Source organism: Pezoporus wallicus, unplaced genomic scaffold (assembly GCF_028554395.1).
Source record: "Pezoporus wallicus isolate ANWC-B61680 ecotype Strahan unplaced genomic scaffold, APGP_CSIRO_Pwel_v1 contig_14230, whole genome shotgun sequence".
Taxonomy (NCBI): domain Eukaryota; kingdom Metazoa; phylum Chordata; class Aves; order Psittaciformes; family Psittacidae; genus Pezoporus; species Pezoporus wallicus.
In genome coordinates this window covers 202,060-227,591 of record NW_026637387.1, presented here as the reverse complement: position 1 = coordinate 227,591, position 25,532 = coordinate 202,060, and the positions used below count along the sequence as shown (strand labels likewise).

The window sequence follows — 25,532 nt, the reverse complement described above, 5'->3', positions numbered from 1 at the left end:
AGTACAGGAGAAGCTGTTTGCTTAAATACAGACACCGGCACACAGGGAGGTTCACAGTTTTAACAGCGGTTATGTTACAACTTTACACTTTAAATTACTACACCCGAGGTCGAGTAACATTGATTACACATCAGCGGTGGTCCCACGAGGCAGGGTACAGAGAGACTGAAGATGAGAACACAGTAAAGGGTGGAAGAACAGCCAAGAACAAAAAGAGGCCAAAATCAGGGCTGAGGGGAAGGGTGGGAACCTTCCCCTCCATCAGGAACAGTTACAGCTGGGTACCACACTAATGGATCTGCCTATGAGCAAACTCCCCCTCACCACATCCCTTAAAGTCTTCTCTGGAGATTAATGAAACAGGAAGAAAAGGGTGAGAGACAATATTAAATACAGCAGGTAACAGGTGGCATATCACAACTTTTGGTTTTTATTAGAGTAAGGTTCTAGTTAGAAAACAGTTGCTTCGCACAGCTGAACCAGGCAGCTCAATGTCTATGTACCAGTGGCCTTCAGCCAGCAAAGTCCCATCTGTGGCTGACCTCTATGCAGGCTGCTGTGGTCTTCAGGTGCCATTCTGAGGCAGGAGTACAGGCTCTCACATGGTCATGTGCTCGGGTAGAACATAGGATATGTCATCCCACGGGTGACGGTACAGACCCTGCTTCAGTCGCTTCTGATCCAGGTAGTGTCCTAAACCAGAAGCAGTTTGGGTTATAACGGTGCTGTTGCTCCCCCTTGTCTTATTTTGCCTGGAAACAGCCTTGGTTCCTGGCTTCCTACAAGGAGCATTGGGCATCCCTCACTAGGATGGAAGGGGTGGGAACGTGGCAAACTTACCAATGAATCCCATGCTCCTGCCTAGTACAAAGATGCCATTAAGAGCTCCTATATCAATATATTCATCTGCTTCTTCCCTGCAAAAGAGAAGAAATTCAATAGCTCCTCACAACGATCTAGTTAAGGAATCAATCTTAGCAAGCCTATGAGTCTCCTCTAGAGGCAGTAGCAACACTGAGTTCATGTGGAAGCTTCCTTCCCAAGTCCAGGCTATGTTCCCTTCGCAATGTCCCAAAACCCTGGCCCCACATGAGCTGGCAGGACAGCTCCCATCGTTTTTATAGGGCCGTGATCCAAGAGAAACAGCCCCCACCAGACTTACCTTGTGAAAGAGCCACAATTCCTGAGTACATCAACAAAGGCAACTCCAATAAAGCCATCTACATTCAGAATAAGGTTTGGTTTCTGCAGGAAATGAGAACACAGCCCAACAAAGATGTTAACAGTGGTGGAGGATGATCACCAGGCAACTTTCATCCTCAAGGGCAATTTGGGGGTTGTGGACACAGAAGCCTCGTGATAGACGAGGCCATACTTAATGTGAGTGATGGAAAACCAGCCCCAAACAATGGGCCTGTGTTTTCAGGGATCAACCACAGGGATGATCTGCCCCAGCCCATCACACGTGCTACTTCTGCCTCAGCTTTAAAGGCAGCCCTTCCACTGTGGACAACACCAGGAATGGGTTCTGGTTTAATTCAGTGTTTTCCTGCTGTCCCAGCAAATGCCTTCAGCCTTACCAAGCTGTAGTTGCACTTGGCCTCAAGTCTACCATAGAACAACCACCATTTGGGACACTGCAATTGAAATGCAGTATTTCCTGGAGGAAGAGGGCTCGGGGAGGAAAGCAGTAGCACATTTCACCTTGGAAGTTGTAATCTTCTCTACTTCAAGCGCATAGTCCAGCAGCGGGGTGGCCGGGAAGTGCTGCTTCACGTAGTCTTTGAGAATCTGAACTCTCATGTCTGGGTTATTTATCTGCAGGTTAAACACACATGACAGTCACTCACGTTGCCTCTCACACATGTACTTGCCATAAGCTTTGCTGTCTGTAGCTTGAAGAGAATTTAGTCAATAGATGCCTCAAAAGTTGATTTTCTTTCCTCTGTTTCTTCTCTCCCCCACCCTTCCACTAAAACCTCCTCCAGCTTGTAAGGATGCACTTCTCTTACTGATTTGACTCTGTGTCCAATGCCCATGATCAGTTTCCCTTCTTTCTTCATCTTATTCACAAACTCCATAGGGATAATGCCACTGTCGAAGGCTTTGCTGAACATTTTAGCTGCAGCATCCAGTGCTCCACCAAACCGGTCACCCTGGGGGCAACACACAAAGGGAATTACAGCAAAGGACTCCCCAGTTAAGGAACAAAACAAACACAGGCTTATCTTCCCCATCTGCCCTGCCTATCGCTGTGGCACGCACAACATTCCCATTAGGCAGGCAGCTGAGATAAAGCATCTGTTTATAACTCAAGTGCCAACATGCAGCCAACACATCTCCACTAGAGACAAGTGTGGGGGAAAGGCAAGCTCCAGTTTTGCTTCACATTTTCACTTGTCAGTCTTGGAAGAGACTCAGCAACCACACAGGGACCACGCTGGAAACAGTTTGGCCTCTACAGAACATTTCTAGACTCAAGTGACAGACATCAAAATAGCTTGCTTACTAGGAAAATGGGCTAGAAGTCAACAGAAACTCAAAGTGTAAGTGAATAGACACTGCCTGGCCATGGCTCTGCACTATTCTTAAATTAACAATAATAAAAGCTAAGTGGAATAGTAAGTAATGATGCTCATGTGCTGGGCATTAGGCACTTACGATAGTAAGAAGGCCTGAAGTGAGACTTGAGACAAGATCCTTTCCAGCTCTTGCACAGACGATGGTGTTGTGGGCTCCAGACACAGCAGGGCCATGGTCTGCTGTTACCATCAGGCACATCTCAATGAACTGGCAGGCATACCTGGGTAACCTGAGCAAGAGAGGGACTGGGGTCATTTACTGTGAAGAAAACCAAGTAACAAGACACTTGGTGTTACTGGACAGTGGCTTTTGGTATAGGTGTATGCTTGAAAGAAACAGAGCAGAGAAAAGGAGCTGCAGGGTCTCAACACCCATCAGCCTTGAGATGCTGACGTGGTGACAGAAGAGGGAACAGAGATGGCATTTCTAGTGATCCTATATCCACAAAGGAATCCTTGAGTTACAGTTTTTGCTTACATGACTGCTACTGCTGAACCCAGGACAAAGTCTAATAACACCCAAGAAAACCTTGAAGCCAAAGGATGCAAGAGCTTTCCCACAAGCTGCCTCACCTCCTCTGAAACCAGAGCAGGCCCAGCACCCCTCCAATGCCCATCTCTTCTTTGAAGACCTCAGTGATTGGCATCCCAGCATAGATCAGCTCCTGGCCTCTCTCGTCACAGATGCTTGTCATGAAGGAAGCTGGTTTGCGAATCAGACCCAGTTCCTGGAATTACAGCATAAAGATGGGATTTTAAACAAGCCCCATTAGGAGCAAGGGGCAGGAGGAGGCGGAGTGGTCAAACAACAGCACCTTGAGCTTGCCCTCAGAGCAGCTTCCACAGCCCAGAACCAGTGTAAGTCACTGAGCTCACAAATAACACTATGAAGTGTGAGAAATAACCCCAAGGCAGCACCATTACTGCCATGAGCATCCAGAATCACAGCAAACAGCCTGTTGGTTTCTAAGGAACCAAAAAGCAGGTAAAACCACACAGCTCACCCTTGCCCAGGAGTAGTCCATTGGCACAGTTGGAGGAGGCACTTCCTCAGCTGGTTCAATCACTCTTTTGGCCACAAGATCCTGGTAGACAGACCTAGGGAAAGAATCCTGGTATTCAGTTCCCTTTTAAGATATACAAGTGAAGTGGTCTTAATCTGCACCTTAAAACCCCATAATGGATAGAAGCTGCTTTCCTTGAGCAGGAATATATTCCTTTATCAGGCTTGAATCAGTGCCCCAGCAGTTTCCATCCCCTGCTGAAGGTGCTCTGTTCGTGTCACTTACTGAATGACCTCTCCCAGCTCATCAAAACTGCGGGGAACAAAGACTCCAGCTTCTTTTAAGGCCTGATTCTTTGCCACAGCAGTTTCGGAAGCCTGGTTGGCACAAGCTCCTGCGTGGCCAAACTGTACCTACAAACAAGAGAGGAGACAGCAGTGAGGAATGCACTCATTCACCTGGAGAGAGTAAGACAGAATCAAGAACTGACTGGGAAATGGTGACAGCGCAATTCCAGTGACTGCACATCTGCCCTCCTGGGCTAACACAACTCTTGGTCACACTACAGTCAGCACTGCAATATGCAAGGTGCCTTCTGATCTGGAATCACTCCAGGAAGTCCACTGAGGTTCTGCCTCCGAGTTCCCCACTCCCCAGAGCTGCTTGCCTCGCATCATTCCCATTCCACTCCAGAAGCAGGTGGCTGTTAGAATCTGTTGCATTCCCTGGGGTCTTTGGGCTCCCTTTAGAAGCAGACCCCAGCAGAACAGAAAGCTTTTATCATTTATTACCTTCTGCATGCTACTGGCAATTCTGGGAGGTTTAAGCCCAGTGAGAGGTTGGTGTATTTTCTTCTTGTCATGGATACAGACTTATTTTATGCTTTTGCCCCCCTATTTGCACATACCTCTGAAGAAAACATGGTGGCACAAGTCCCAATACACCAGCACACCACGGGCTTGGTGATACGACCTTCTTTAATACCCCTGCAGATCTTGTACTCTTCTGTGCCTCCAATCTGCAGAAAGAGAGCTGAGCTGGTTCAAAACTGCATCATTCCAGCAACCAGCTCCAAGATTCACACGGAAACATTAATCAGATTCTTTTCCCTCTCCTGTTTCATTAATAACAACTGAAGTCTCAAAACCAAACCTCTCTACTGGATTGGATTGGTAGAGGAACCTGTGCTTGTCTGTGGAATACATTCAATTTCTTTGGACTAAAGCAGCATGAAACAAGAATTGGGCTATTCAGGAACAGCCTGAAGAGCTGACCCTGACCTGTAGCTGTTACTTAGCATCCTGGCAGCCAGGTGAGCTGCTCCCACAACAGAACACGGGGGTGCTGCTCAGGTAAGAGTGAACTGGTCTCACTCACCTCTCCAAGTACTACGATCATTTTCACTCCTGGAGTATCCTGGTAACGCAAGACATGATCCATGAAAGTTGAACCAGGATATCTGTGCAGAACAGGGGGGGAAATGGCAGAACTTGAATTTGTTTCATGAACTTGTCTGAAAGAGCTAAAATTAACACCAACCCACCCTTCCTCCTCCAAACCACTAAGTTCTTCTGTTGACTGACTTAACAACTCATGCCTTTGTTGAAGACACAGTCCTACCTGTCTCCTCCAATGGCCACCCCTTCATAGACCCCATCAGTGGTTCGGGAAATGATGTTGTTGAGCTCATTGGACATCCCTCCTGAGCGTGAAACATAAGCCACGCTGCCGGGCCGGTACAGTTTGGATGCCAAGATATTATCCAGCATGCCTCCTGTGTTGCCTATTTTAAAGCAACCTGGTTTGATGCCACCAACCTGCAAGACAATGAGAGATGGAAAAAGCCCTTGGAGCTCTCCTCAAAGAGTTTACACAAACCATGGAATGTGACCTTCAAACAAGAAACTAACATGCACTTGATGTTACTGAGGCCAAAACGGGTTGTAGGAGATACTTAATGCTTCAGAGCAAGATGATCTGAAGGCTAAGACAGATAAAGAAGGGGAGAAAAAGGCTCCCAGTACTTACAGTTGCAGGCCCAATGATGGTGACTCCTTTTTTATCAGCTGCCTTGATCAGTTTGCGTGTCAGGGCCTCTGGAATGCCCTCGGCAATGATCGCGATGGTGCGGATCTGCAGCAAGGTAAAGAAAGCCACTGGTACCCCCAGGCATCACCAACCTGAGGGACTGCAGGACAGAGAAGACAAAGAGCTGCTTGCAGGCAAGACCAGCCTCGTGTCTGGCCTCTGGGTGAGTGCACCCTCGACTGGAAAGGCCCAGTGCATGGATCCAGTCTGCTGAGATCACACTGTTCAGAGAGCTCTTTTCTCCCCCTTGCACAGCAGAGCAGCGCTGTCTTAACCAACCCAGAGTAATTACTCCTGACCATGAGGTGCCAAGTCCCTCTTACACAAATTGCCAGTCCAGCATTAGATTTTGCTCTGCAGCTCCATTGGACATCCTCCTTGGAACCTGTAAGGAGCTGGAATCAAGGTATTTATCTGCCAGCTTGGACACCCAAGACAATCTGCTAATGCTATAATGGTTTCAGAAATGCTGGTACCCTGCTGAAGAGATCTGCCTTCTTTTCTTGGGCTTCTTCTAGACCCCTCGCTCACCTGTGGATAATTCATGGTTTCAACAGTGCTGTCATAAGCAGAGCGCAGAGAGGCAAAGTTGATGAGAACATCAACCTCCGGGTGCTTCCTCATGGCATCCGACATGTTCTTGTACACTGGGATCAGGATTTCCTTGTGGCCCCAATAGAACTTCTGCCTGTGGTCACCACTGTGGAGGAGAAAGCAAGAAAGCCCTGACCTTAAGGCTACTGGAAGGACAACAGGATACAGTGCATGCAGACAGAGAGGTTTACCAACCCAGCTCTCAGACACCACAACTGACTGCAAGACACTCACTAGCAAGTGAGGGCATATGGGAAGGGACCATACTAACAGCAGAAGGATCTTCAGAGTATAGAACAGAGCAGCATATGGAAGGAGACGGGCTAATGGGGACAGAGGCATCCAGCAAGATGAATAAGCTCTCCCACAGTGAGGTTACCAGAGCCTCAAGTCTACTCCAAGCTGGAAGACAGAATGAGGCACAGAAAGAGTAATGAATGAGATGCATGCAAAGCGGCATTACTGGGCTGGAACAAATACCAGGCTGGGGGAAGAGGAAACCAGTATCTGGGGTGAAGAACCAGTACAGCAAATCAAGGGCCAGTCAGCTCTCCAGCTCTGCTACACTGAGACTTTGTCCACCCTGCCCCTCAGACACCAAAGGATGCACCTAGGAAAGCTTCACTGGAGGTCTTGTCTTTTACAGGGTGGTTGCTCGTTGAAGTCTGCTCTGTTCAGTCACTCAGGAGTGTACGTATTGGCTGTATTCCCACACTGGTACATTTGTAACAGAACATTCCAGGTTTTGCCAGCCTGGCTTCCTCCAAAAGGTCAGGCTGAACCAGGAATTGTAGGTAGCCTTAAGCTTTTAATCCCTATTGCTTTTTCTCTGCTGAATAACCATAACCCCGCAAGGGGTTGCGCTCAGCTCCAGCTGTGGCTGAGCCTGCACTCACTTTTAGTACCCTGGGGTTGGCACCAGCTGAGAAGTTATTGCAGAGCTGCAATCATCATCAGAGCTACTGCACTGTCAAGAGGCAGAATCCTCTGTGGGACAGCGGCTGATTAGACACGAGCTCTCCTGGGTGTCTGTGAACACCACAGCAAGGAGAAACCTCCTCCCTCTGCCTGGGCTCCCGGCAGAGCCCAGCCACTCCTTTCCTTCTCACTGCTTGCTGTTTGACAGGGACCCCCCTGAGGGGGGGGTACAGCCACAAACCAGCCTGTGCACACAGTGCTCTGCAGGCTCCTCCTGATGGCAGTTTCAAACACCCAAGAGCCTCTCTCACCCCACTGAGCTGTGAGGATAAGGCAAAAGAGGGTGAACAGCACAAGAGAACTCTGTGCCTCTAAAGGAGCCACATGCTTCCTGCCTGCTAAGGAACTTCTGCCACTGTAGGGAAGAGTGTGAGCTCAGGCTCCTAGAGAAAGCCCAGCTCATTATGCCTGCCTTGCTTGCTGAGTGAAGGAACAGAATGTGGAGACCCTCTGAAGGAACAGAAAGCGGGACTTCATTTATGTAGCTGGCATTAAGCTGTTTCAACAGAGCAGCCTGAGGATCAATGGCGGAGGGAAACGGGAAGCAGTCTGCAAAGCCAACCTGATGGTGGGAGGGAGCAGGGGAGAAGGTGTTAAAGCAGAGATGCAGGCTAGGGCAGAGCTACACCAAAGAACTGCGGAGACTGGGAAAGGGGGAACTGAACAGAAGGATTTGAGGGAAACAGAGAAAGAGTGGAGTGAACACAGGGTACTTACGTGAATGGATAAACCATGGCAGCGACTGAAGGCTCATCCCGGGAGCAAATATAATCAAAGTCCAGCATCCCTTGCACAGCCCGTGTCTGCATCCCCCAGATGATGGCTTTGGTGTGGCGGCTGAACAGGGTTGTAGCTTTCCCTGCTCAGAGAAATGGGGAAATCCACACACATTCAGAGTGTCCATCCGTGCAAGATAAAGCTCCAACTTCACCAGGTGCCTGCTGAAAGATGGGGCTACTCCCCTCCCTCCTCCTGCACTGCACATGTGGTAGCCACAGTGTCCAAACTAAGGCAGAAACTGCAGATGAAGCAGCATCCCCCTTGCCAGGATTCCAAACACAACAGCCAGGTTCTGGGTTTCAGGAAATGGGCAAATGCTTTATCATGAGTTAAATAATCAGTGATTTATTGCTTGGGGTATGGCCTACAGGAGGTTTGCCCCCCGTGCTTGTCAGGGCACCACAGCAGGATGACAGGAAACAGAGAGAAAAGCAGTGAATGGGGGGGGGGGGGACAGAGAAAGCAAAGGAGCTCTCAGGACTCAGCTTTTGGTTTCTGGGTTTTCTGGATGATCAGACACAAACCTGACAACTCCAAGAGTTCATAAATGGGAACCCAAACAGCCCAAAATGTGGCTTCAGGGCACAGTCACAGAAAGGCAACAGCTCAGTCGGTGAGGATGACCTGTTTGCTTATGTCCACCCCTGTTCCTCCCTTTGACTCCAGGCAGGGTTTGTACTAAACCCCTTAGGAACTCGGAGCTGATCCTGCTGCTGTAGCCAGCTCGGTCTACAGCTCATTTCTTCTTGGCTTTGACCCAAAGGTAAACAGCATTAGGGATTAAACAGGATCCTGTTCCTTGGGCTTTAACAAGAGACCAGTCACTGCTCTCCACCCCTACACACTGGAGGCACTGCCACAAGACTTGGTATTAGATGACTGAAAGACTCCTGCAAGGAGGTGACGAGAATTGACAGGACCAGGGAAGCAGAGGTCCAGAAAGGCCACGCTCCTCGAGACCACACAAGGAAACAATCTGAGCATTCCCCTTCTACTGCCCCTCCTCGTAGGATAGGGGGGAAGAGCTTGAAATTCCACCTTGATCCCAATCCAGCAGTTCATTTCCATCCAGCACAGAGCTCAGAGTGCTTTAAGTCCCCAGGAATTCAGTGCTTTGCTGAAGTGATAAGGCAACAAGAACATTTAGTTCTGTGCCCTTCAAGGCTCAGCAGCAGAGCACCTGCACTGTTCTGTTCCCCTTTTAAACACAACCCCAGTTACTAGGCCTGGTAAATGATGCCTTCTCTCTGAAGGCAAAGGGGACAGAGGTTTTCACAATGTGCCTGGATTTGACTGGGGAGGGGGAGAAGGGAAGAGAAAACAAGAGTTTATTTCAACCTGTTCCTGTCTCCTCCAGAAACAAGTCTTTGCACCAAGGGATATGTTGAGGAAAGAGATGAAAAGCTCATGTGGTGGTAAGTGAATGGGCTGGGCAGGAGGGAGGGAGCAGACAACACTGCAAACTACTGCAGAGGACAAACAGCAACAGAACCAGGAACTAAAGCCAGCTGCCAGCGAGGGCAGGCACACTGAGCCCATCACACAGCTCCTACCTGAACCATGGCTCCAAGCTGGGACTGAGTCTGTTAAAGAGAGAATCACTCCTGCAGCCACACGACAGAGCTGGCTGCTGCCAGGCCAGCAGCAGGGCTGCAGCACTCCAGCCTTTGGGATCTGCTTGTGTTAAAGCCAAGCAGACTGGAGGCCTCTCCCCTGCCTCCTGGAATAGCCACGCATCCAATGTGCATTTTGCCATCTAGAGAAGCTTTGCTCATCCCAGCACAGCCACTGCAGCTCTGTGCACTGGAGCTCCATGGGGCTCACATTCCCAGTTGTCTGAGGCACTGCTCCTGCCAAACTGTGTGCCCAGTGATCAGGAGGAGCAGAAGTGCATTTTGTGATGTGTTTCACCACAGTTAGATGTGGCTCTTGGTGGCATCCTGTCACAGTGATGTAAATGGGACCAGTATCGCCTCATGTTCAAATGAGGAGGACCAGGACGTTATCCCATTCTGTCCCTGCCCCATTCTGCTGTTGTTTTATCCCTATATAACATGCTCTTACTCAATAAGGCTTCCACATACGAACACAAAGCTGCCAAAGCTCTTGCTTATCTCCATGTTAGAGAAGCTTCCTACAGACATCAGTAAAGAACACCTCAAACAAGCCCCAAACCTGAAAAATCACAGTAAAATGAGGACAAATCCCCCCAAGAAAACCACACAACACAGCACACAGCAACCTCTGACCCTGAATGTCACAACTGAACTGACTGCAGAGTGTTTATCCAGGAAGCTGCAGCATGTACCAAAGAGGACTTTGTTAATACCTCCACCATTCCAGCAGCATCCCATGGGAACACCCCCATGTATTTAATTAGGAAGCAGGCCTCAGTTGAGCAACCACAGCACAGACAGTTACATAAAGGGACATGGGGAAGTGGGAGTTCTCAGACTGTGCTGTTCCCTTCAGAGGAACACTCGGGATCAAGGCAACTCTGACTCAGCTTGTGCATGAGCTAATGGCACAGCAAGTGACAACGCTCTAAAGCACTTCACTTAATCCAGCATGAAGACAGACAGGTACCACAGCATCAGTCTAGTCCACATTCTGTCTTTGGGAGAGGAGAACTGCTCACAATCGTTTCCAATGCTGGACTTACCAAGAGGTGCTGCTGGTTTTGCCTTCTTAGCTGGAGCAATATCATCTGGTCTGGACTCTGAGAAGGAAGCTGTTCTGCTTGTTGCTGGAGTCTGAAAGATTCAGAAGCCACGTAAGGGACAGGGTGCCAGGTAAGACCTGGAGCATACAGAAGACGGGCACTCTGGCTATGGAGCACGCAGAAAATGACCACTTTGGCTATGCCAGTCTATAAAGCAAGTTATTTCTGAGATAGGACCATTTCAGTGCAGTGAGGGAAACCACACCGACCAAATCCTCAGCAGATGCAGCAGTCACGTCGCTGCTTTTGAGGGGTCACATTTCCTGTATGAGGGAGGTGGACACTGCGAGGATCCCTCCTGATAAACCATGCAGGCAGAGGCACTTTAGCTCTCCTAGAGCTTAGTGCAAACACAACGGCAGCCAGGATCCATCTCCAAGCTGCTCAGCCTTTGGGAAGCTGCCTTCAGGAGCGTTCCTTTCACAGAGGGAAGGGACTCACCGAGGGGCTGCCGCTGGCGTTGAGGAGGAAGTTGGCAGTGTGGGCTGCAGCAGGAGGCTGGTTGGGGATGGGCCGGTGGCCAAGGGCCATGCCCACAATTGCAGTCATGTGAGTCTCCGTGCCAAAGACATGGATGGGGATCCCAGTGGTCTTCCCTGTGTATGCATATGAGAACAGTCAGCTTTGGGGGGGGGGGGAGGAACAACAGGAGCTTCTGGCAAAATAAAGCATTTAACTGTGATAAGGCTCAGCAGGAAGCAGGTGGAAGAAACCAGATGCAAGAATGAAACTTGGGAAGCGGCTGATCCTTACCAACTTCTCCCATCACACGTAATCCTTCCTGGTAGTTCGGGCCTCCTCTTCGCACAAAGATCCTCACCTCATGCTCTTTCAGAGGACCCTGGTAATCCTTAATGGCTCTCACGATGCCCTAAGTGAAACACACAGGAGGGGTGAACTGGGCAGGCAACGCTGACCCTGTCCCATCAGCTCAGGACCTCCTGGAAGGGATGCGCCACCAGCCTCAGCACAGAGCTCAGGGGCCATCACTGGGATGTGCTGACACTTCCCCACAGGCACTCACTTTAAAGGTGGCTGCCACGTTGGTGAAGTTGGCGATGCTGCCGCCGATGATCAGGATCTTTCCTGAGGGAAGAAACAGGCATCTATAAAAGTGGTTTAGGAACATCAGGTGCTCCCTGTCCTGAGCTGCTTCCTGATCCTGCAGTGAAACACGGCTGCAGTTTACACTGGCCAATAGTTCACAGTAAGCTGGGTTTAAACAGAGCCTGGAAGGTAAGAGCTTCGTACCAAGCAGAACTTTCCTGATAAGACTCTTTTGAGGCACACTTTGCTCTTTGCTACACTGAAAATTACAAGTCCTGCCTCTGAAACCCAGTGCTATTCACTCAGAAGGCAGCACTACATTAAAAGCTCTGCCAGGGAGATCCAAGCATAGGAACAGCCCAGATTTAGTAATTTTCCCAGCTTTGGAATTGCAGCAGCTCCCTTACCTTCAGGGTGCTTCTCTCGAGTCATGAGGGAGAGGATAGTCTTGGCGTAGTCATAGGTCTGCTGCTCACTGGGGGCTCCAGAGTATTCCCCATAGTTGGCCAGTTCATTCACACCCCCCAGGTCACAAATGGTGTCACTGTGACAAAAGTTATTTAAAGAGATATAATTAGAGGCACTATAAAGGGCTTAACAAAGCATTGTGTGCAAGTCCTGGGAAAGTGGGATCATGCTGTCTGCTGAAGACAAAGCTGCTCTTGGTGCCAGTCATGATTAATCTCATTACTTCCTAGATACGATGGGAACTCGGTGACTACCACAGCAATGACAGTACCATAAACAGCTTCCAGCTTCTGCCTTCCCAAGACAAGAAGAAACTGTATCTCAGCCTCCCAGAATTAAACTCCCTAAGGGACACATGCTGGTAAGAAATGTGCACAGCATCTTCATTGCAAAGAGGTCCCAAGCAGTGATGGCACTGGGAAGGATCACTTTAGCAGAGGCTCACTTCCAGAGGCTGCATCAGTTTCTTCCAGCAGTGTAAATCCCCCCTCCAGCCTCTGGAAACCTCATTTTGTTACCTGTAAACCACTGAGGCACCACCACCAGCCACCATGGTCCAGATCCTGCCTTTGGGGTTGAGAATAGTGAGTTTCAAGCTGGCTCCACTCTTCGCATCCAGGTCAGCAATGTAGGCTTCCTGCAAGCAGAGCAGCACAGTTTAAGCTCCCTTCCCTGCATCCTCCTTTCCCAAACCAGAGGGTTGCCAGTGCTGGGCCCATTTGGATATGCAGAGCCCCCACATCTCCTGTCAGCTACAGTTGAGGGGAGAGCAGAACCACAAACACCATTGGTGTAAGGGGCAGAGAGCCAGGGTCATCTCTTGGGGGCCAGGACTGGTTTGTCTCCAGTGTTCTTCCAGATAGAACACGGAATTAGGCTGGATGTAGAGAGCCTGCACCGTTCTCTGTGACAAACTCCAAGGGGATCAACCTGAGCAGAAACTCCAAGGTTTCTCCATTCCACATCACAGTCATAGCATCAAATGCCTCTGAACTGACAAGTCTTGTTCTGACCTTGTCTGCAGACTGAGGCCAGAGGAAGGTTAAACCTCAACACACCCATGGCTACACACTGGCTGTGCTGCAGCCAAGAATGTCATCACTGAGAGCACCGCAATCTGGCTCAAGAGTGTCCCTGTATCACAGTGGGTTTGCCTCTTGAGAAGCACTTCATTGGGAGTTCATTAGAGCCCTCAGCAGAGACACTGCCATAACAACCTTCACAGTGATTTGCAGAGGGATGATTCAGAGACAAACACTGAACTAATCTTTTTAAGAGCAAATTGAGTTAAGAGTTGGCATCCAGCAAGCTACATGGAGAGAAAGAGCTAAATGGATTTCCTGGCCACGTTACAAAAACCTTCCCCAAATGAAGCATAATTATAATGATCAAAATTAAAAAGCCAGGACAGAAATCTTTTTGGAGACAGCAGAAGTCACTTGGGATGAGTAACAGAGCAGTTAAGGAGAGAGCTCCACTTCCAACAGTTGTGGTAGCCCACAGTAAAGGGGTTTGGGCCAGAGTGGGCAGGTACTTGCCTCGGGATAAGCTTCCCTGCCAAAGGGAGGGGGGAACTCCACGTCCCCCCATTTCACTTTGCAGATGTAGTCAGCAGTCGCATCGATCTTTGCAGCCAAGTCGAGGATGTAGACACCATCACCGGTCACCACTGCGTTTGAGGACACACACCACTGTGGGCTGGGTTTGTACAGAGAGATTTACCCCTAAAACCCAACACCCTACAGAGAGCACTACATAAGGCCTCTGTTCCCCTTCTTGCAGCACTTAGTTTGCTGTACGCACCAGACCCAGCAAGTTCCCTTCAGCATTAAGCAGTGCCTGTGGTCATAGAGCAGGCCCTGGTTCAGGTTCTGTTTTGTTCAGATCCAACCCAGCAATTTTTATGTACTTCAGATTTAACATTCCTTTCAATGGAATTTTTCATTTCCACCAGGAATTTAGATAAGAGAACACCTATAAGCAGTGCTTGGTTTGATTTATTCAGCCCAGATACATCCCAGCCGCTTTTGTACTTCTTTTGCATATGCCACTTGGAACTGTTGCAAACTACACAAAGATAAAGTACCCATTTCAGTGGTTTAGAACAGAAAGTCCTGCTCCCCAGAATGTCTGTTACCTAAGGGATTGATCTCGAGGTATGTGAAATATAGATCTTCATAAAGGTTGAACAGGCCACAGATGAAGCTAGCCAAGATGCTGTAAAAAAACGTAACACAAGCTCATTAAAGCAGCCAGATACAAAGCACAGCCTGCTCTGCCTCATTTATATGAGTGGCAATCTGCAAATCTACTCCCTATCAATCTCTTCCGTTCCCATTCATCTTGTCTGGAAGAAGCCCAGGTGATGACTCAAGGAGAGGAGGACCTCAATGACTCATCTTAATTACACTCCACCAAACTCTGCTGAGAGCACAGTGCTCGACTGCCAGAGATGCTCGGTCCAGACAGAAATGCATCACTGTCCCACTGGCACGTACATGTCTTGGTCAGAACTAAGCTTCCTTAGCTGGGAACAGGACAAGGCAATGGTCAGCTACATTAGTGACAGGCTTCTTGAGCCTCTCAGAGCTGAACAGTGCCATCAGTTACTATGTTGTCTTTGGAAAAATCATGACTTATATTAAGATAACTAATAGGTAAGGGCTAAAGCATCTCATTAAAGGAGATGCAGAAGACTTTGACATCTACAGATAAGCTTGCAATAAGCAGAGGAACAGCAAGAGAATTCCTTCTTAAACCAGGCCAGAGCAAGAGAGGGTACATTTTGGAATTAGCAATCAGAACCACATCTTATCACCACTTCTTCTAAATAAAAACCTCTTCTATGCTGGAAGGATCAGGATTTAATACAAGCCTCCAGCACCGCAGAGGTCAGGCACTGAGAAGTGCCCCTGCCAAGCGAAGGCTCCAAGCACTGTGAACACTCATTCTGAGTTTGACAAGCAGCTCGGATCACGTCAAAGAACCTGGATTTAGGATGCATGGCATATACTTGAGAGCAGCAGGGATGGCAGCAGAACAAGCTTTAGGGTGAAGCAGAATAAAGGGATGCTGGACTGAAATAGAGGAGCTTCTGGCTGGCCATGCCTGGGACTGGGCATCTTGTACTTACTCCTTTTTATTGGCTGGTGCATGCTGCAGGAGATATTTCTTGACATCTGATTCATTGAGCTTTTCATCCACTGCCACAAGCAACTTCTGAGCTTTGGCATCAACGTCTCCCACATCCACACCCCCTTCGTGGTGGAAGAGCACGTAGTCTCCTTCACGGGCAGCATATATGCACACATAGAACTCCTCCTCCTGCACCACGGACCCAGCACAAGCATTAGCAAGTCACACTCAGAGAAGACCTCAAAGAAGAGGCTTTTGTGTTGGTGTTAGGGAAGGGGCAGCTGGGCACAGCACTGGAGCAGCCCAGACACCCCCCAGGCTCATCCCTAGGGAGAGCAGCAGGGCTCAGAACGCTTCATCCTGGTGAGAGGTGCCAGGGACAACATGTTCCATTGCTGGAGACAACTGCTCCTGGCTGACACATCCCAAGTGCAGCCCAGGTATCTGTAACCTCCTCCCAGCCAATGTGATTGTATGCTCTGACCACACACGGACACCATCAGCTCACAGCACCCTCCCAAGCTCCTGCTTTCTCTGCTGTATCATCCACCTGAGCTGCATCAAAGAGATTGCCAAGCACTTTTTAATGCTTTCTTTGGTACACTGACCTGTTTGTGAGGCACGAAGGGTTCAATCAGGAAATTCTTGAGGATTCCCTTAGCGTTAGCAATCTGCAGGCAGAAAACAAGACAGACACCAGTAAACCCTTGTCCAGTTTCCATAGTCATGGCAGCATAAGGCAAGCCTTAAGAATTAACCAGCACTGCTCTGAAATCACTTCCTCCCAGTCACTCTCCGCTGGGTTTCGCGGGGAACTGGGCTATTGGAATTATACTGGACTGGCTGCTCCTGGCCCAGAGACAGCACCATGATAGAGCACTGCTCAGTGCAGCATCAACTGCAACGGCTGCAGCTGCTGCTTGGAGCTTTGGAAGAATCCAAAGTGAGGGAACTCCTGAGCTCCACAGGGAGCAGCAGGAGCAGTGGTGTCAGTGAGCATGGAAGAGTAAGAGAGCTCTTTAAGCCCCTTCCTGCACCTGGGATGGCAGGCATTTCTTTACCATCACCAGTGCAGTGTCACTCCCAGGAGAAGAAATATTACAAGGCAGCACTGCATTAAAGTGAGCACTTGAAGTAACTCAGTCATCAGCCAGAACCCGCTGGCTGGCTGCAGTAAGAGGGCAGTTTCAGGACAGATTTTACCCTTGCCTTGTTAAATCTGCCTTGGGGATTCAAAGCAGGCAGCTCTGCCAAGGACACACCGCATCTGAGCTCTCAGCTGCTGACTCCCAAGGGGAAAGGACTTTCCAAATGGTACCAGTCCCACCACACAGGCCCTGCACTGGGGATGGGAACAGGGAGCATTGAGCTGTGCTCCCTCTCGAGGCCTGGCATTTACCAGCAGGGAATTCACACGTGGGACAGTTTCTCACTTGCTTTGGCATCAGCATAACATGGATATTAAACCACCATAAGCAAGAGAAGAGCTGTGCACCAGCTCCTATCTCACAAGCAGGCAGAGAAGACAGAACAAGAGTCCTCTGGCTCTGTGGCTGAGGTGGCACTCACCGTGGTTTCCTGGCCCAGGCGCTGTTTGAGCCAAACCTTCACCTGCTCCAGGGTGAGGTTAATCCCAACGAGGCCGAGCTTCCCACGTCTCTTGATGAGCTGATCTGGCTTCACCACCAAACGCTACAACAACATTGTGCAAGGGAGATGAAACCAAAGCAGCGTTAGAAAGCGCCTCTGCAGAGAGTGAAACCTCCTGGAATTCTGTCCAGCAAACAGCCTTGACAAATGCCTTTCATCTCCTCCTGGAAAGGGCTGCAAGCCCTTTCAGGAGCACTGCCAACACCTTCCTGCAATTCACTCGTGCACTGGAGCATGGCACATGGACTTGCTTAGCACAGGGCTGCCATCAGTCAGTCAAGGACTGTGGAACATCCATGCTCTCCCAGCCAGTGACTTCAGGTAATTAATCACTCGTAAGAAGCCGGCTTGGACAACAAATAAAGAGAGCTTTAGGTATGTTGTTTTCTATAGGAAGTGCATGGCTATGAAGCACAAAGAGATAGAAAAGATCTTACATAAAAAAGCAAAAGAGGAAGTTTTCCATGACATTTTGCTTGGATGCAGGGAAGCTGAGCAGAACCCCACCTGAACAGGAAGGCTAGTGGAGAAAGCACCCTCCCTTCAGAAAGTGAGGCTTTGGGAACAGGGACTGGCATCCCGAGGGCTTCTGGCTTTGTCTGAATTAGCCTCGTTTGCCCTGTTATTAGCAGGGTTTTGTTGGCAGCTCCCTCTGCTCCTGTGTTTCACAGGCCTTAAAGGAATGTGACAATCACCCCCCCCAGAAGGTGACAGAACCGCCTTGGAGCAGGGCTTGTTTCTTCATCAGTGTTGCAAATGAACGTGTCAGAGCAGCAGCAGCGACCGGTCCTTCCGGAAAGATCCGGAGCTCAGGACCTGCTGCAGCACGATGGGAGCAGCTCCAGGGAGCGGGGGGGCAGAGGTGCCACTGCTGCAGGGCAAGTCCCATCCTCACCTCGCTCAGAAGCCAGGGGTGGTCCTGGGTGAGCCGGGCCCAGTCCGTGGCTGGGGTGACCCGGGCATACTTGAAGCGGTTCTGGATGGCAGAGGACGTGCAGATGTACTTGTACAGGAACTCCTTCCCCGTCTGCTCAGAGATGGCTTTGGCCGACATGGCTGCCTAGTCTGAACTGGGGGAATAAACCAGCAATCAGGAGCAGAGCCCGTGGAGAACTCCCTATCACGCAGCTCAATGCAAAACCAAAGTAAATACAAAGCTGGGTGTCTGCCCACCATAAACGAGGCTGTAAAACTCACCTGCTAAGAACTTTTCCTGTTGCTTACAACTTCCACCCCATCCCACTGCTCTGAGTACTGGTGTGGTCCAGCCTTGCCCAGCTCTGAGCATCCCGAGTATGAACTAACTCATCTCAACCCACAGAGCACGCGGGGTTGCTGCCATGGGATGCAGGTAACACACCTACAGCATCTAGATCAGCACCAGGGAGTGACATGGCAGCAGGAGAGGAAAACCCTCCCCCTCCCACTTGTTTTCCTATGGCATGCCACATTTCCAGTCTGAGCTTGGCTGCAGGCAACCCAGCAACCCCCCACGTCTTCTTCTACAGGGAAAAGAAACCAGGGCCAGTATTAGCAAAACCAGAGCACTGGTTTGTCCATCACTCTTTTGTTTCAGAATCCACCTTTCCTGGAAGCAGGCTCACCCCCTGCAGAGCAAGATGCTCAAGACCCTTTCCTGATGATGGCTTTTTCCTCTCTTAAGAGTTTTCTGCACTGACATCAGCGAGTCCTGACCTCAAGGCTGTAACTTTCCGATGGGCAGCAAGTCACAGGGGCCCAAGATGCATTTATATTTAGGAGCAGCAACCATTTATGTAAAGGAACCCTTCATCCCAATGAACCTGTCTGCGTGTGTCAAGCATCAGAACCACGTCAGCCAGAGGTCAACAGGCAGTCTGGGTTGGTGTGAGGGCTCAGGCTGCTGACAGAGGAGCTCGAGCAGTGCTCGTGCTGCATTCTGAGTGCCTGGAGGTCGAGTCACTGCTCCCGAGCCCAGCACGGACAGCAAACACACTTGGGGATGGTTTCTGCAGGCACCAACACGGCAAAGAGCAGCTCTGTTTGCACCTGAAGATGGGAAGTCTCTGAACGGCTCAGTAACACCGACTGCAACTGCCCATTCCAGCACGAAACGCATCCCACACTGACACCCATAGAGGGGAAACGGCTCAAAAACCCCTCAGTTATTTCTCGTGCTACCTTCTGGGTAATAAGCATTAAGCAATCAACTGGGTTATTCATCCTATAAGGAAGCAGGGAACACGCCAGGCAATAACCAGCTACCTTTACAAAAAGGCCTTTTATGCCCCTTAAAGGAAGAGGTTTGGTTGGTCCCAGTCCCACCCCAGAGACACACAACAGTTACTGAGCAGAAAGGAGCAGGAGGAGGCTGGCTGCTTTCTCTGGGTACCTCTAGAATGGCAGAGGTGGGGTTAAGCAAGCGCTGCTTTTGACACCTGTTCATTAGGCTTAGGAACCAGCAGTCAGATTTGGGGCTAACAACTTTCCCAAAGCAATTCCAGTGGGAAAACAGAAAAGGAGAAGCCACAGACAGGGTAAAAGGTGTTCAACCCCAGTGTTCCTGCTTCCAGGAAGTGTTGTTAGGCGAAACTCCAACACGATTGCGGCGCAGCTTCCAATTGAACCCGTTTCAAAACAACACCAGGCAGCCTTTCTGAGGCACCCCATCTTTCGTCACAGCATCAAACCCCATCCCTGTCACCATAAGCACTTGCACCTAATATTTAGTCCGCTAAACATAACCTCACTTTGTTTTCATCACCTTGGTGCCCAAGCCCCATAGGCTAAGGATAGGGCTACGACAACCTAAAGGAGACCAAGCACGTGTTGAGTGTCTGGCCCTGCAAAGCCAGCCTGGTTTGTGTTAGAAGGGACCCTAAAGCTCATCCAGCTCCAACCCCTGCCACAGGCAGGGACACCTTCCACGGGCAGGGACACCTTCCACTGGAGCAGCTTGCTCCAAGCCCCTGTGTCCAACCTGGCCTTGAGCACTGCCAGGGATGGGGCAGCCACAGCTTCTCTGGGCACCCTCACAGGGAACAGTTTCTTCCTGCCTCTCCTCCCTTCTCCCTTTTACCCCCTTTACCACCGTGGTGCTGTGTTAGCTCCACTGGCTCTCCAAGAGGCGTTCCTAAAGATACGCATCCAGAGATGCTGTGGGAATGGAGCTGTCTCAGAAAACCACTGAGTTATGGCAAGTCCCGGGGCTACAAGCAGCAGTAACTCCAGCAGCAATCCAGAGCTGCCACTGCAAGCTCCTCATTGCAAAAGATGGAGACTAAGACAAAGATTTGACTCACGGCAAGGATTTATACACAGCTATGGGAGATCTACAGTCGGGGAAGGGGAAACACTGGGTACCAGTGGATTAACCTTCAACGTTCAGGAGCTGGGAGGTTGATGCTGCAGCCCCTGAGGGAGGCGGCAGTTCTGGCTGCGAGCTAAGCACTGACATCAGTGCTGGAGAAACACTGATCTCTTCTTGGTGTTAAACCACCACAGCTCCCAAAGACAGGAGGAGGTGCCCCAGGCTCAAGGGGAAGCCACCCACAGCAGGTAAGTGGTGGTGACACAGAGACACTGGTGTCGCACAGGTGGCAGGCACGGCACAGCTTCCTGTGCTTATGGAGCAACTGGGCACTTGCTCCATAAAGCCCTGCTGACAGCTGCAGTTCTCTGCCCATCTTTGCTCTGTGAAGGCCATGAAATTGGATGAGCACCAGTTGTGTTGTAATCTGGATTAAACCCCAAAGATCAGCAGAGTTGCTTTGGCTCCTGCACCTTTATTGGCAGGGAAGCTGCAGGTTTACTGCTAGAAACCAGCTTGAGTTTGCTGCATCAGGCTAAGAAGCATCTCAAGTGGGTTTGCAGAACTGGTTTGCATCAATCCTCTCCTAATTGTGGATCAGCTTCAGGGCACCATTCCAAAACAGCTTTTTCCTTAATTATCAGGCACTGTCTGTACATGAGATAACCTTGTTGACAAGGTTGATACCAGGCTCTGACCAAAGCCTACTGCTTTATTCAATGGTCAGTCAGGCACGGAAGACTTCCCAAAGCTGCACAAGTGCCTGGATGCTGGGCAGAGCTGTAAGAAAGCAAACACAGAACAGAAAACCGAACCAGCCCTACCTGCAGGCATGCACAGGCACATCCCCTGCCCACAGACACCGCTGCTGCCTTGCCTCCACAGCTGGGCACACACATCCCACAGTAAATCACCTGTACTGTAGTGCTGAACACTTTCCATCCCGATTTCTGCTTTCGAGCAGTGCTACTTCCGAGAGCAAATCCTGCTCCAGGTTACCTGCAGCTATTTATGTTGCCTGCCAGGAAGCTGGAATACCCTTGGCTTTCAAAGCCCTTCAAATCCATCAGCTGCCTGATCTACAACAGGCTAAAGGCCAGTCCCAGAGGAAACAGTGTCACATTTCACTGCAGCAGAATCAGATGGAGAAAGGGGAACAGCAAACCTATTCCTTAACCTGACAAAGAGCCCAGCTGAGCAGTTTTCATCCCTCCAGGGTGACACAGCCCCTGCACAACGCCGCAGCTCTTCGGTCCACCCTCAGATTGAAACAACGGAGCTGATGCCGTGCCAATGCCCAAGCTGGAATTGGCTGCAACTGCAGGGAGCTGGACCCAGGACATGGCTCAGGTCTTACTAAAACCGGCCCTGCAAAATGAAGACATCAGTGGGAACAGGAGTGACGTACGTGGGATTGCTCAAAGCCGAGGGACACGGCAGCGCTCCCCACGGCACCACTGCCAAGCTGCTGCTCGCAGGAGCTTTGCTGGCCTTGGCCACCACCTTCTCTGCTCCCCTCGTTGCTGGCCCGGTTTCATCACCTCCTTTGTTGCAATAGCACTACTGGGGTAAAGAGAGAAAACCCAGAGGATGATTACACGAAATAACACGATCCTTGTGTCGGCAACAGCAGCAGGAGCGAGGCTCTTCCACCCGCGTCTGCCCGTGGTGCACCAGAACGGCTCCTGAGCATTAGGGAGTCATTAATCAGCCCCCTTGCTCAGTTTTTCCACTGCTCCAACCCTGCTTTTCCCAGGCCATAAACAGCACAAAACAATTGCTTGGGTCTGCTGAGCTAAAAGATCAGCAGGAAAACATAAAACCCCATCTGGCATCAGCAATCCCCAGCTATGTGCTGGTGCAGGTCCCTCATCAGCCAGGGAGACAGGAGCAGAGCAGCTCCATCACCTCCTGCAGGCTCCGGGAAGCAGCATCTCTGCAGCTTCCCAGGGATGAGGATGCTCATGTGTCCTGGGTAATCCGATGTTCAGTCATGCCCAGCACCTGCAATGCCAACCAACACTGCTGAGAGCAACGGATGCACCTCTGAAGGAGAACAGAGGGGATGCAGAGGAAAACCAAGCTCCTTTCTCTGTACCAAAGATGAGCTCCAGGGTAAAGATCTCTTCTACTGCTGCTCTCCAGCCTTTAAAGCATTTCCCACAGTATGTGCCATGAAGTTGTCAGTTAAAATGCAACTCTTGAGCAGAGGGAAACGTGCTTCAGGCACAAGAAGTGAAGGAGAAGAGAAGGCTAAGAGCTCTCCTGAACAGGTGCCATGCACCCAGCGTCAGTTTAAGGAGTGATCACTGACCTCCATGAATGATTTCTGCTCATTTACCGAGGCTCTAAACCAAACAGCTTCCCTGTAACACATCAGAGATCATCATCCATACCCACGGATTCAAAAAGCATTTCAGCCTTCACTAACCAGTCCAGAGCACGAGAACTGGATCGGATCACATCTCTGGGGGCTCAGAATCCCTGTCAAACGTGCAAAACTAAAACTATGCTTGGGGAAAGCATCTCGAGTGTGTTGGCAAACAAAAGACAGCTCAATGGTGGCAAGCTAGACAAGGATTAAAGAGCTGGCTGCTGTGCTGGCTGTGACACAACTGATACACGTGCCTCAAGACTCTAGCGATGAGCTGAAGGGAAAACCCAGAGGCAGCATCCCTGACACCAGAACCAGGTAAAGCCTCCTCAGCTCCCAGAACTCAGGCGATGCGGCACCACTTAGCACAGCTAGCCTGCCCTGCAAGGGGACACAAGACAGACATTGCTTTGGTTTATGCTTCTTTAAACCCTTCTAGGACTCAGAGGTAGGCTAGGCATCGCCGGGTTGTGCTCACACTTCAGTACCAGCCCCAGCCATGCACGAGTGATGCTTTTGTTGGGAGAAAAGGACTCCTCCAGTAAAGCTTTCATGCCCTCTCTCCTAAGAGCTCTGTCAACAACCCCACACTGCACAGCAACCGCCCCTCGCATCCCAGGTCATTTATTAACGCAGTTCCAGATGAGCCAGTACAGTCAGCCCACAGCAGCGTGAAAGTTACGTCAGCTCCCACCTGGCAAACACACACGGGTTTGTCAGAGGGCTCTGCAGAAGAGGCCCAGCAAACACCACGGGTCAAGATACCTGGGTGCTGGGTGTTAGGAAACGCCTGGCACCGCTGCAGAGTGATGCAAGGGGGTGAGCTGAGGCAGCGGGTGCTGAGCACCTGGTGCTGGAAGAGGCTCCCTGCAGACACGGGACCTCCGAGAGGCAGAACAGCAGCCGTGGAAGGAGCAGACTGTGAGCAGGGGCAAGCCGGGCTAAAAGACAGCAGCCAATGGGTGCCAAACACCCGCATAAGCACCCAGCACCAGGCACAGGGAATCCTGCCTTTGGAGCCCACCTTGTTCTGCAGCTTTAGGGAAGGGCCTCGATGAGTTTATTCCTTAAATCCCTGCTCTGTGCTGTGTGGCTGGGCAGGATTCCCAGCCAGGCTCCCCTTGGCATCAGGTCCCAGCTCAGGCAGAGCAGCGGTGCTGCCGGAGCACGGCAAGCACAGCTCCATGCGTGCAAACGAAGCCTGGAATGTGGAAAACTCCACAGGGCTGGAATAACAGCATCGGGCAGCAGAACTGATAACACTGAGCTCCAAACGCAGCAGAACTGCTAACACTGAGCTCCAAACGCAGGTCGGGAAACGAATCAGAGATATCTACACAACATAGTGAGGATGCACTTAAGCTTCCAGCCTGCAGGCAAGAAACAGAGAGAGGAGCAGCCTGTAGGAAAGGAAGGGGACTCCAAAGCACCGGGAGACAGCAGGCAGCGAACAACGGAATGGGGAAGCACCATGGAGCAGCTCCGGGGAACCAGAAGGGCACGGGCTCATCCCCGCCGGTGCGGACCAAGCACCGGGGCTACCGCCGAGGGAAGAGCACTGGAGAAGAGGCCCCGCTGGGCGAACGGAACCGAGGCGCAGAGCACAGGGCCCCCGTAAGTACCCAAAGGGACCGGGACCTCACCGGGGGCCGCCGCCTCCCCTCCCGCTGATGAGGAAATCGCGGCCGGAGGCCCGCGGACTCGCACCGGGGCGCTCCGCTCCGTTCCGCCCCGCAAACCCTCCCCTCGAGCCGCACCGCGTCCCGCAGGCTGCGGCCCAGCCCCCGGTGGGTGCGACCGGCGCCGCTGCCCTGGGGGCCCCGCCGGCACTCACCGGACCCCGCTCCTCCGCGCTGGCCCCGCGCCGCTGCCGCCGCCTTTTGTTCGCTGCGGCGCGGCGGAGCCTCCCCGGCCCATCGGCCTACGGGCGCCGTCGCCTCCTATTGGCTGCCGCCGCCGTCACATGTGCCTTGCCTGAGCGGCGGCCCCGCGCCCATTGGCTGCCGCGGGACACGGCCGATGACGTCACGCGGGAGCACGGGGGCGCGTGCCCGCGTCTGCCTCCCCCCCCCCCCCCCCCCCCCCCCCCCCAGGGATCGGGGCCGCGCCCGGTGCTCCCGCTCCCGCCCGGCACCGGCGGAGCAGCCTCCCACGGGTGTGTTGTAACCGCGGGGGCAGGCGCAGCCCGGGGGGTGCCCGCGGTCCCGGCTGAGCCGCAGCGGTGACCGCCCCAGCGCGGAGTGCGACCAGCGACCAGGGCAGCGCAGGCGGGGAATGGGGCCGGGTCAGGGACGCTGCGGAGGGGAGCAGGACGTGGCCATCCTGGCTCCGGGCTCCCGCCTGCCCCGTTCTCCACCGCGCCTCTACCAGCAGACATCAGACCTCTGCCAGCCAGAACCGCTCGTCCCGTGTTCATCGCCACTGTCACAACCTCTGGTGTGACATCAGCATCAGCAGCGCCAAGGGGAGGCACCGGGGCGGCCTCTGACGAGAGCCGGTGGCCTTGCTCCAGAGGACAGGTCAGTGGTGATGTTGTCACCAGGCTGGACCACGGGCCTGGGGCAGCCACCACGCAGGACACAGACAAGGATGCTCCTGCCCATCTCAGGGAGAGCAGCTCACCCTTGGCGGCACCACTGGGGAAAGACTCCATGGAAAACAATTACTGAAGCTTAAACTCTGCCCGGCTCCCTGGTGATGGGGGGCATCACGCTGGCCTCTCACCCCTGGGCTCTCTCCCCTCCAGCCACTCCAGCCCCAGAGTGAGGATGGGCTGTGTCATTCCCGAGCTGTGTCCAAACCCAACATCGGCGCTGATTTT

General features: G+C 51.5%; 1 protein-coding gene across 1 annotated transcript; it reads right to left on the bottom strand.

The window, feature by feature from the left end:
• Positions 1-407: 407 nt before the first annotated feature.
• Positions 408-24,612, bottom strand: ACLY (ATP citrate lyase). Its single transcript, XM_057405289.1, has 28 exons — positions 24,546-24,612; positions 17,944-18,118; positions 16,968-17,090; positions 16,007-16,069; positions 15,397-15,587; positions 14,401-14,480; positions 13,798-13,932; positions 12,782-12,896; positions 12,203-12,339; positions 11,773-11,834; positions 11,502-11,619; positions 11,190-11,344; positions 10,689-10,779; positions 7,964-8,105; positions 6,206-6,374; positions 5,615-5,719; positions 5,207-5,403; positions 4,964-5,045; positions 4,494-4,604; positions 3,872-3,999; positions 3,587-3,680; positions 3,156-3,310; positions 2,662-2,812; positions 2,013-2,156; positions 1,705-1,818; positions 1,163-1,245; positions 841-917; positions 408-693 (listed from the first exon to the last, which is right to left on the bottom strand). The coding sequence occupies exons 2-28, from the start codon at positions 18,100-18,102 to the stop codon at positions 599-601; spliced, it is 3,276 nt and encodes a 1,091-aa protein (XP_057261272.1). The 5' UTR covers positions 18,103-18,118; positions 24,546-24,612; the 3' UTR covers positions 408-598.
• Positions 24,613-25,532: the final 920 nt, after the last annotated feature.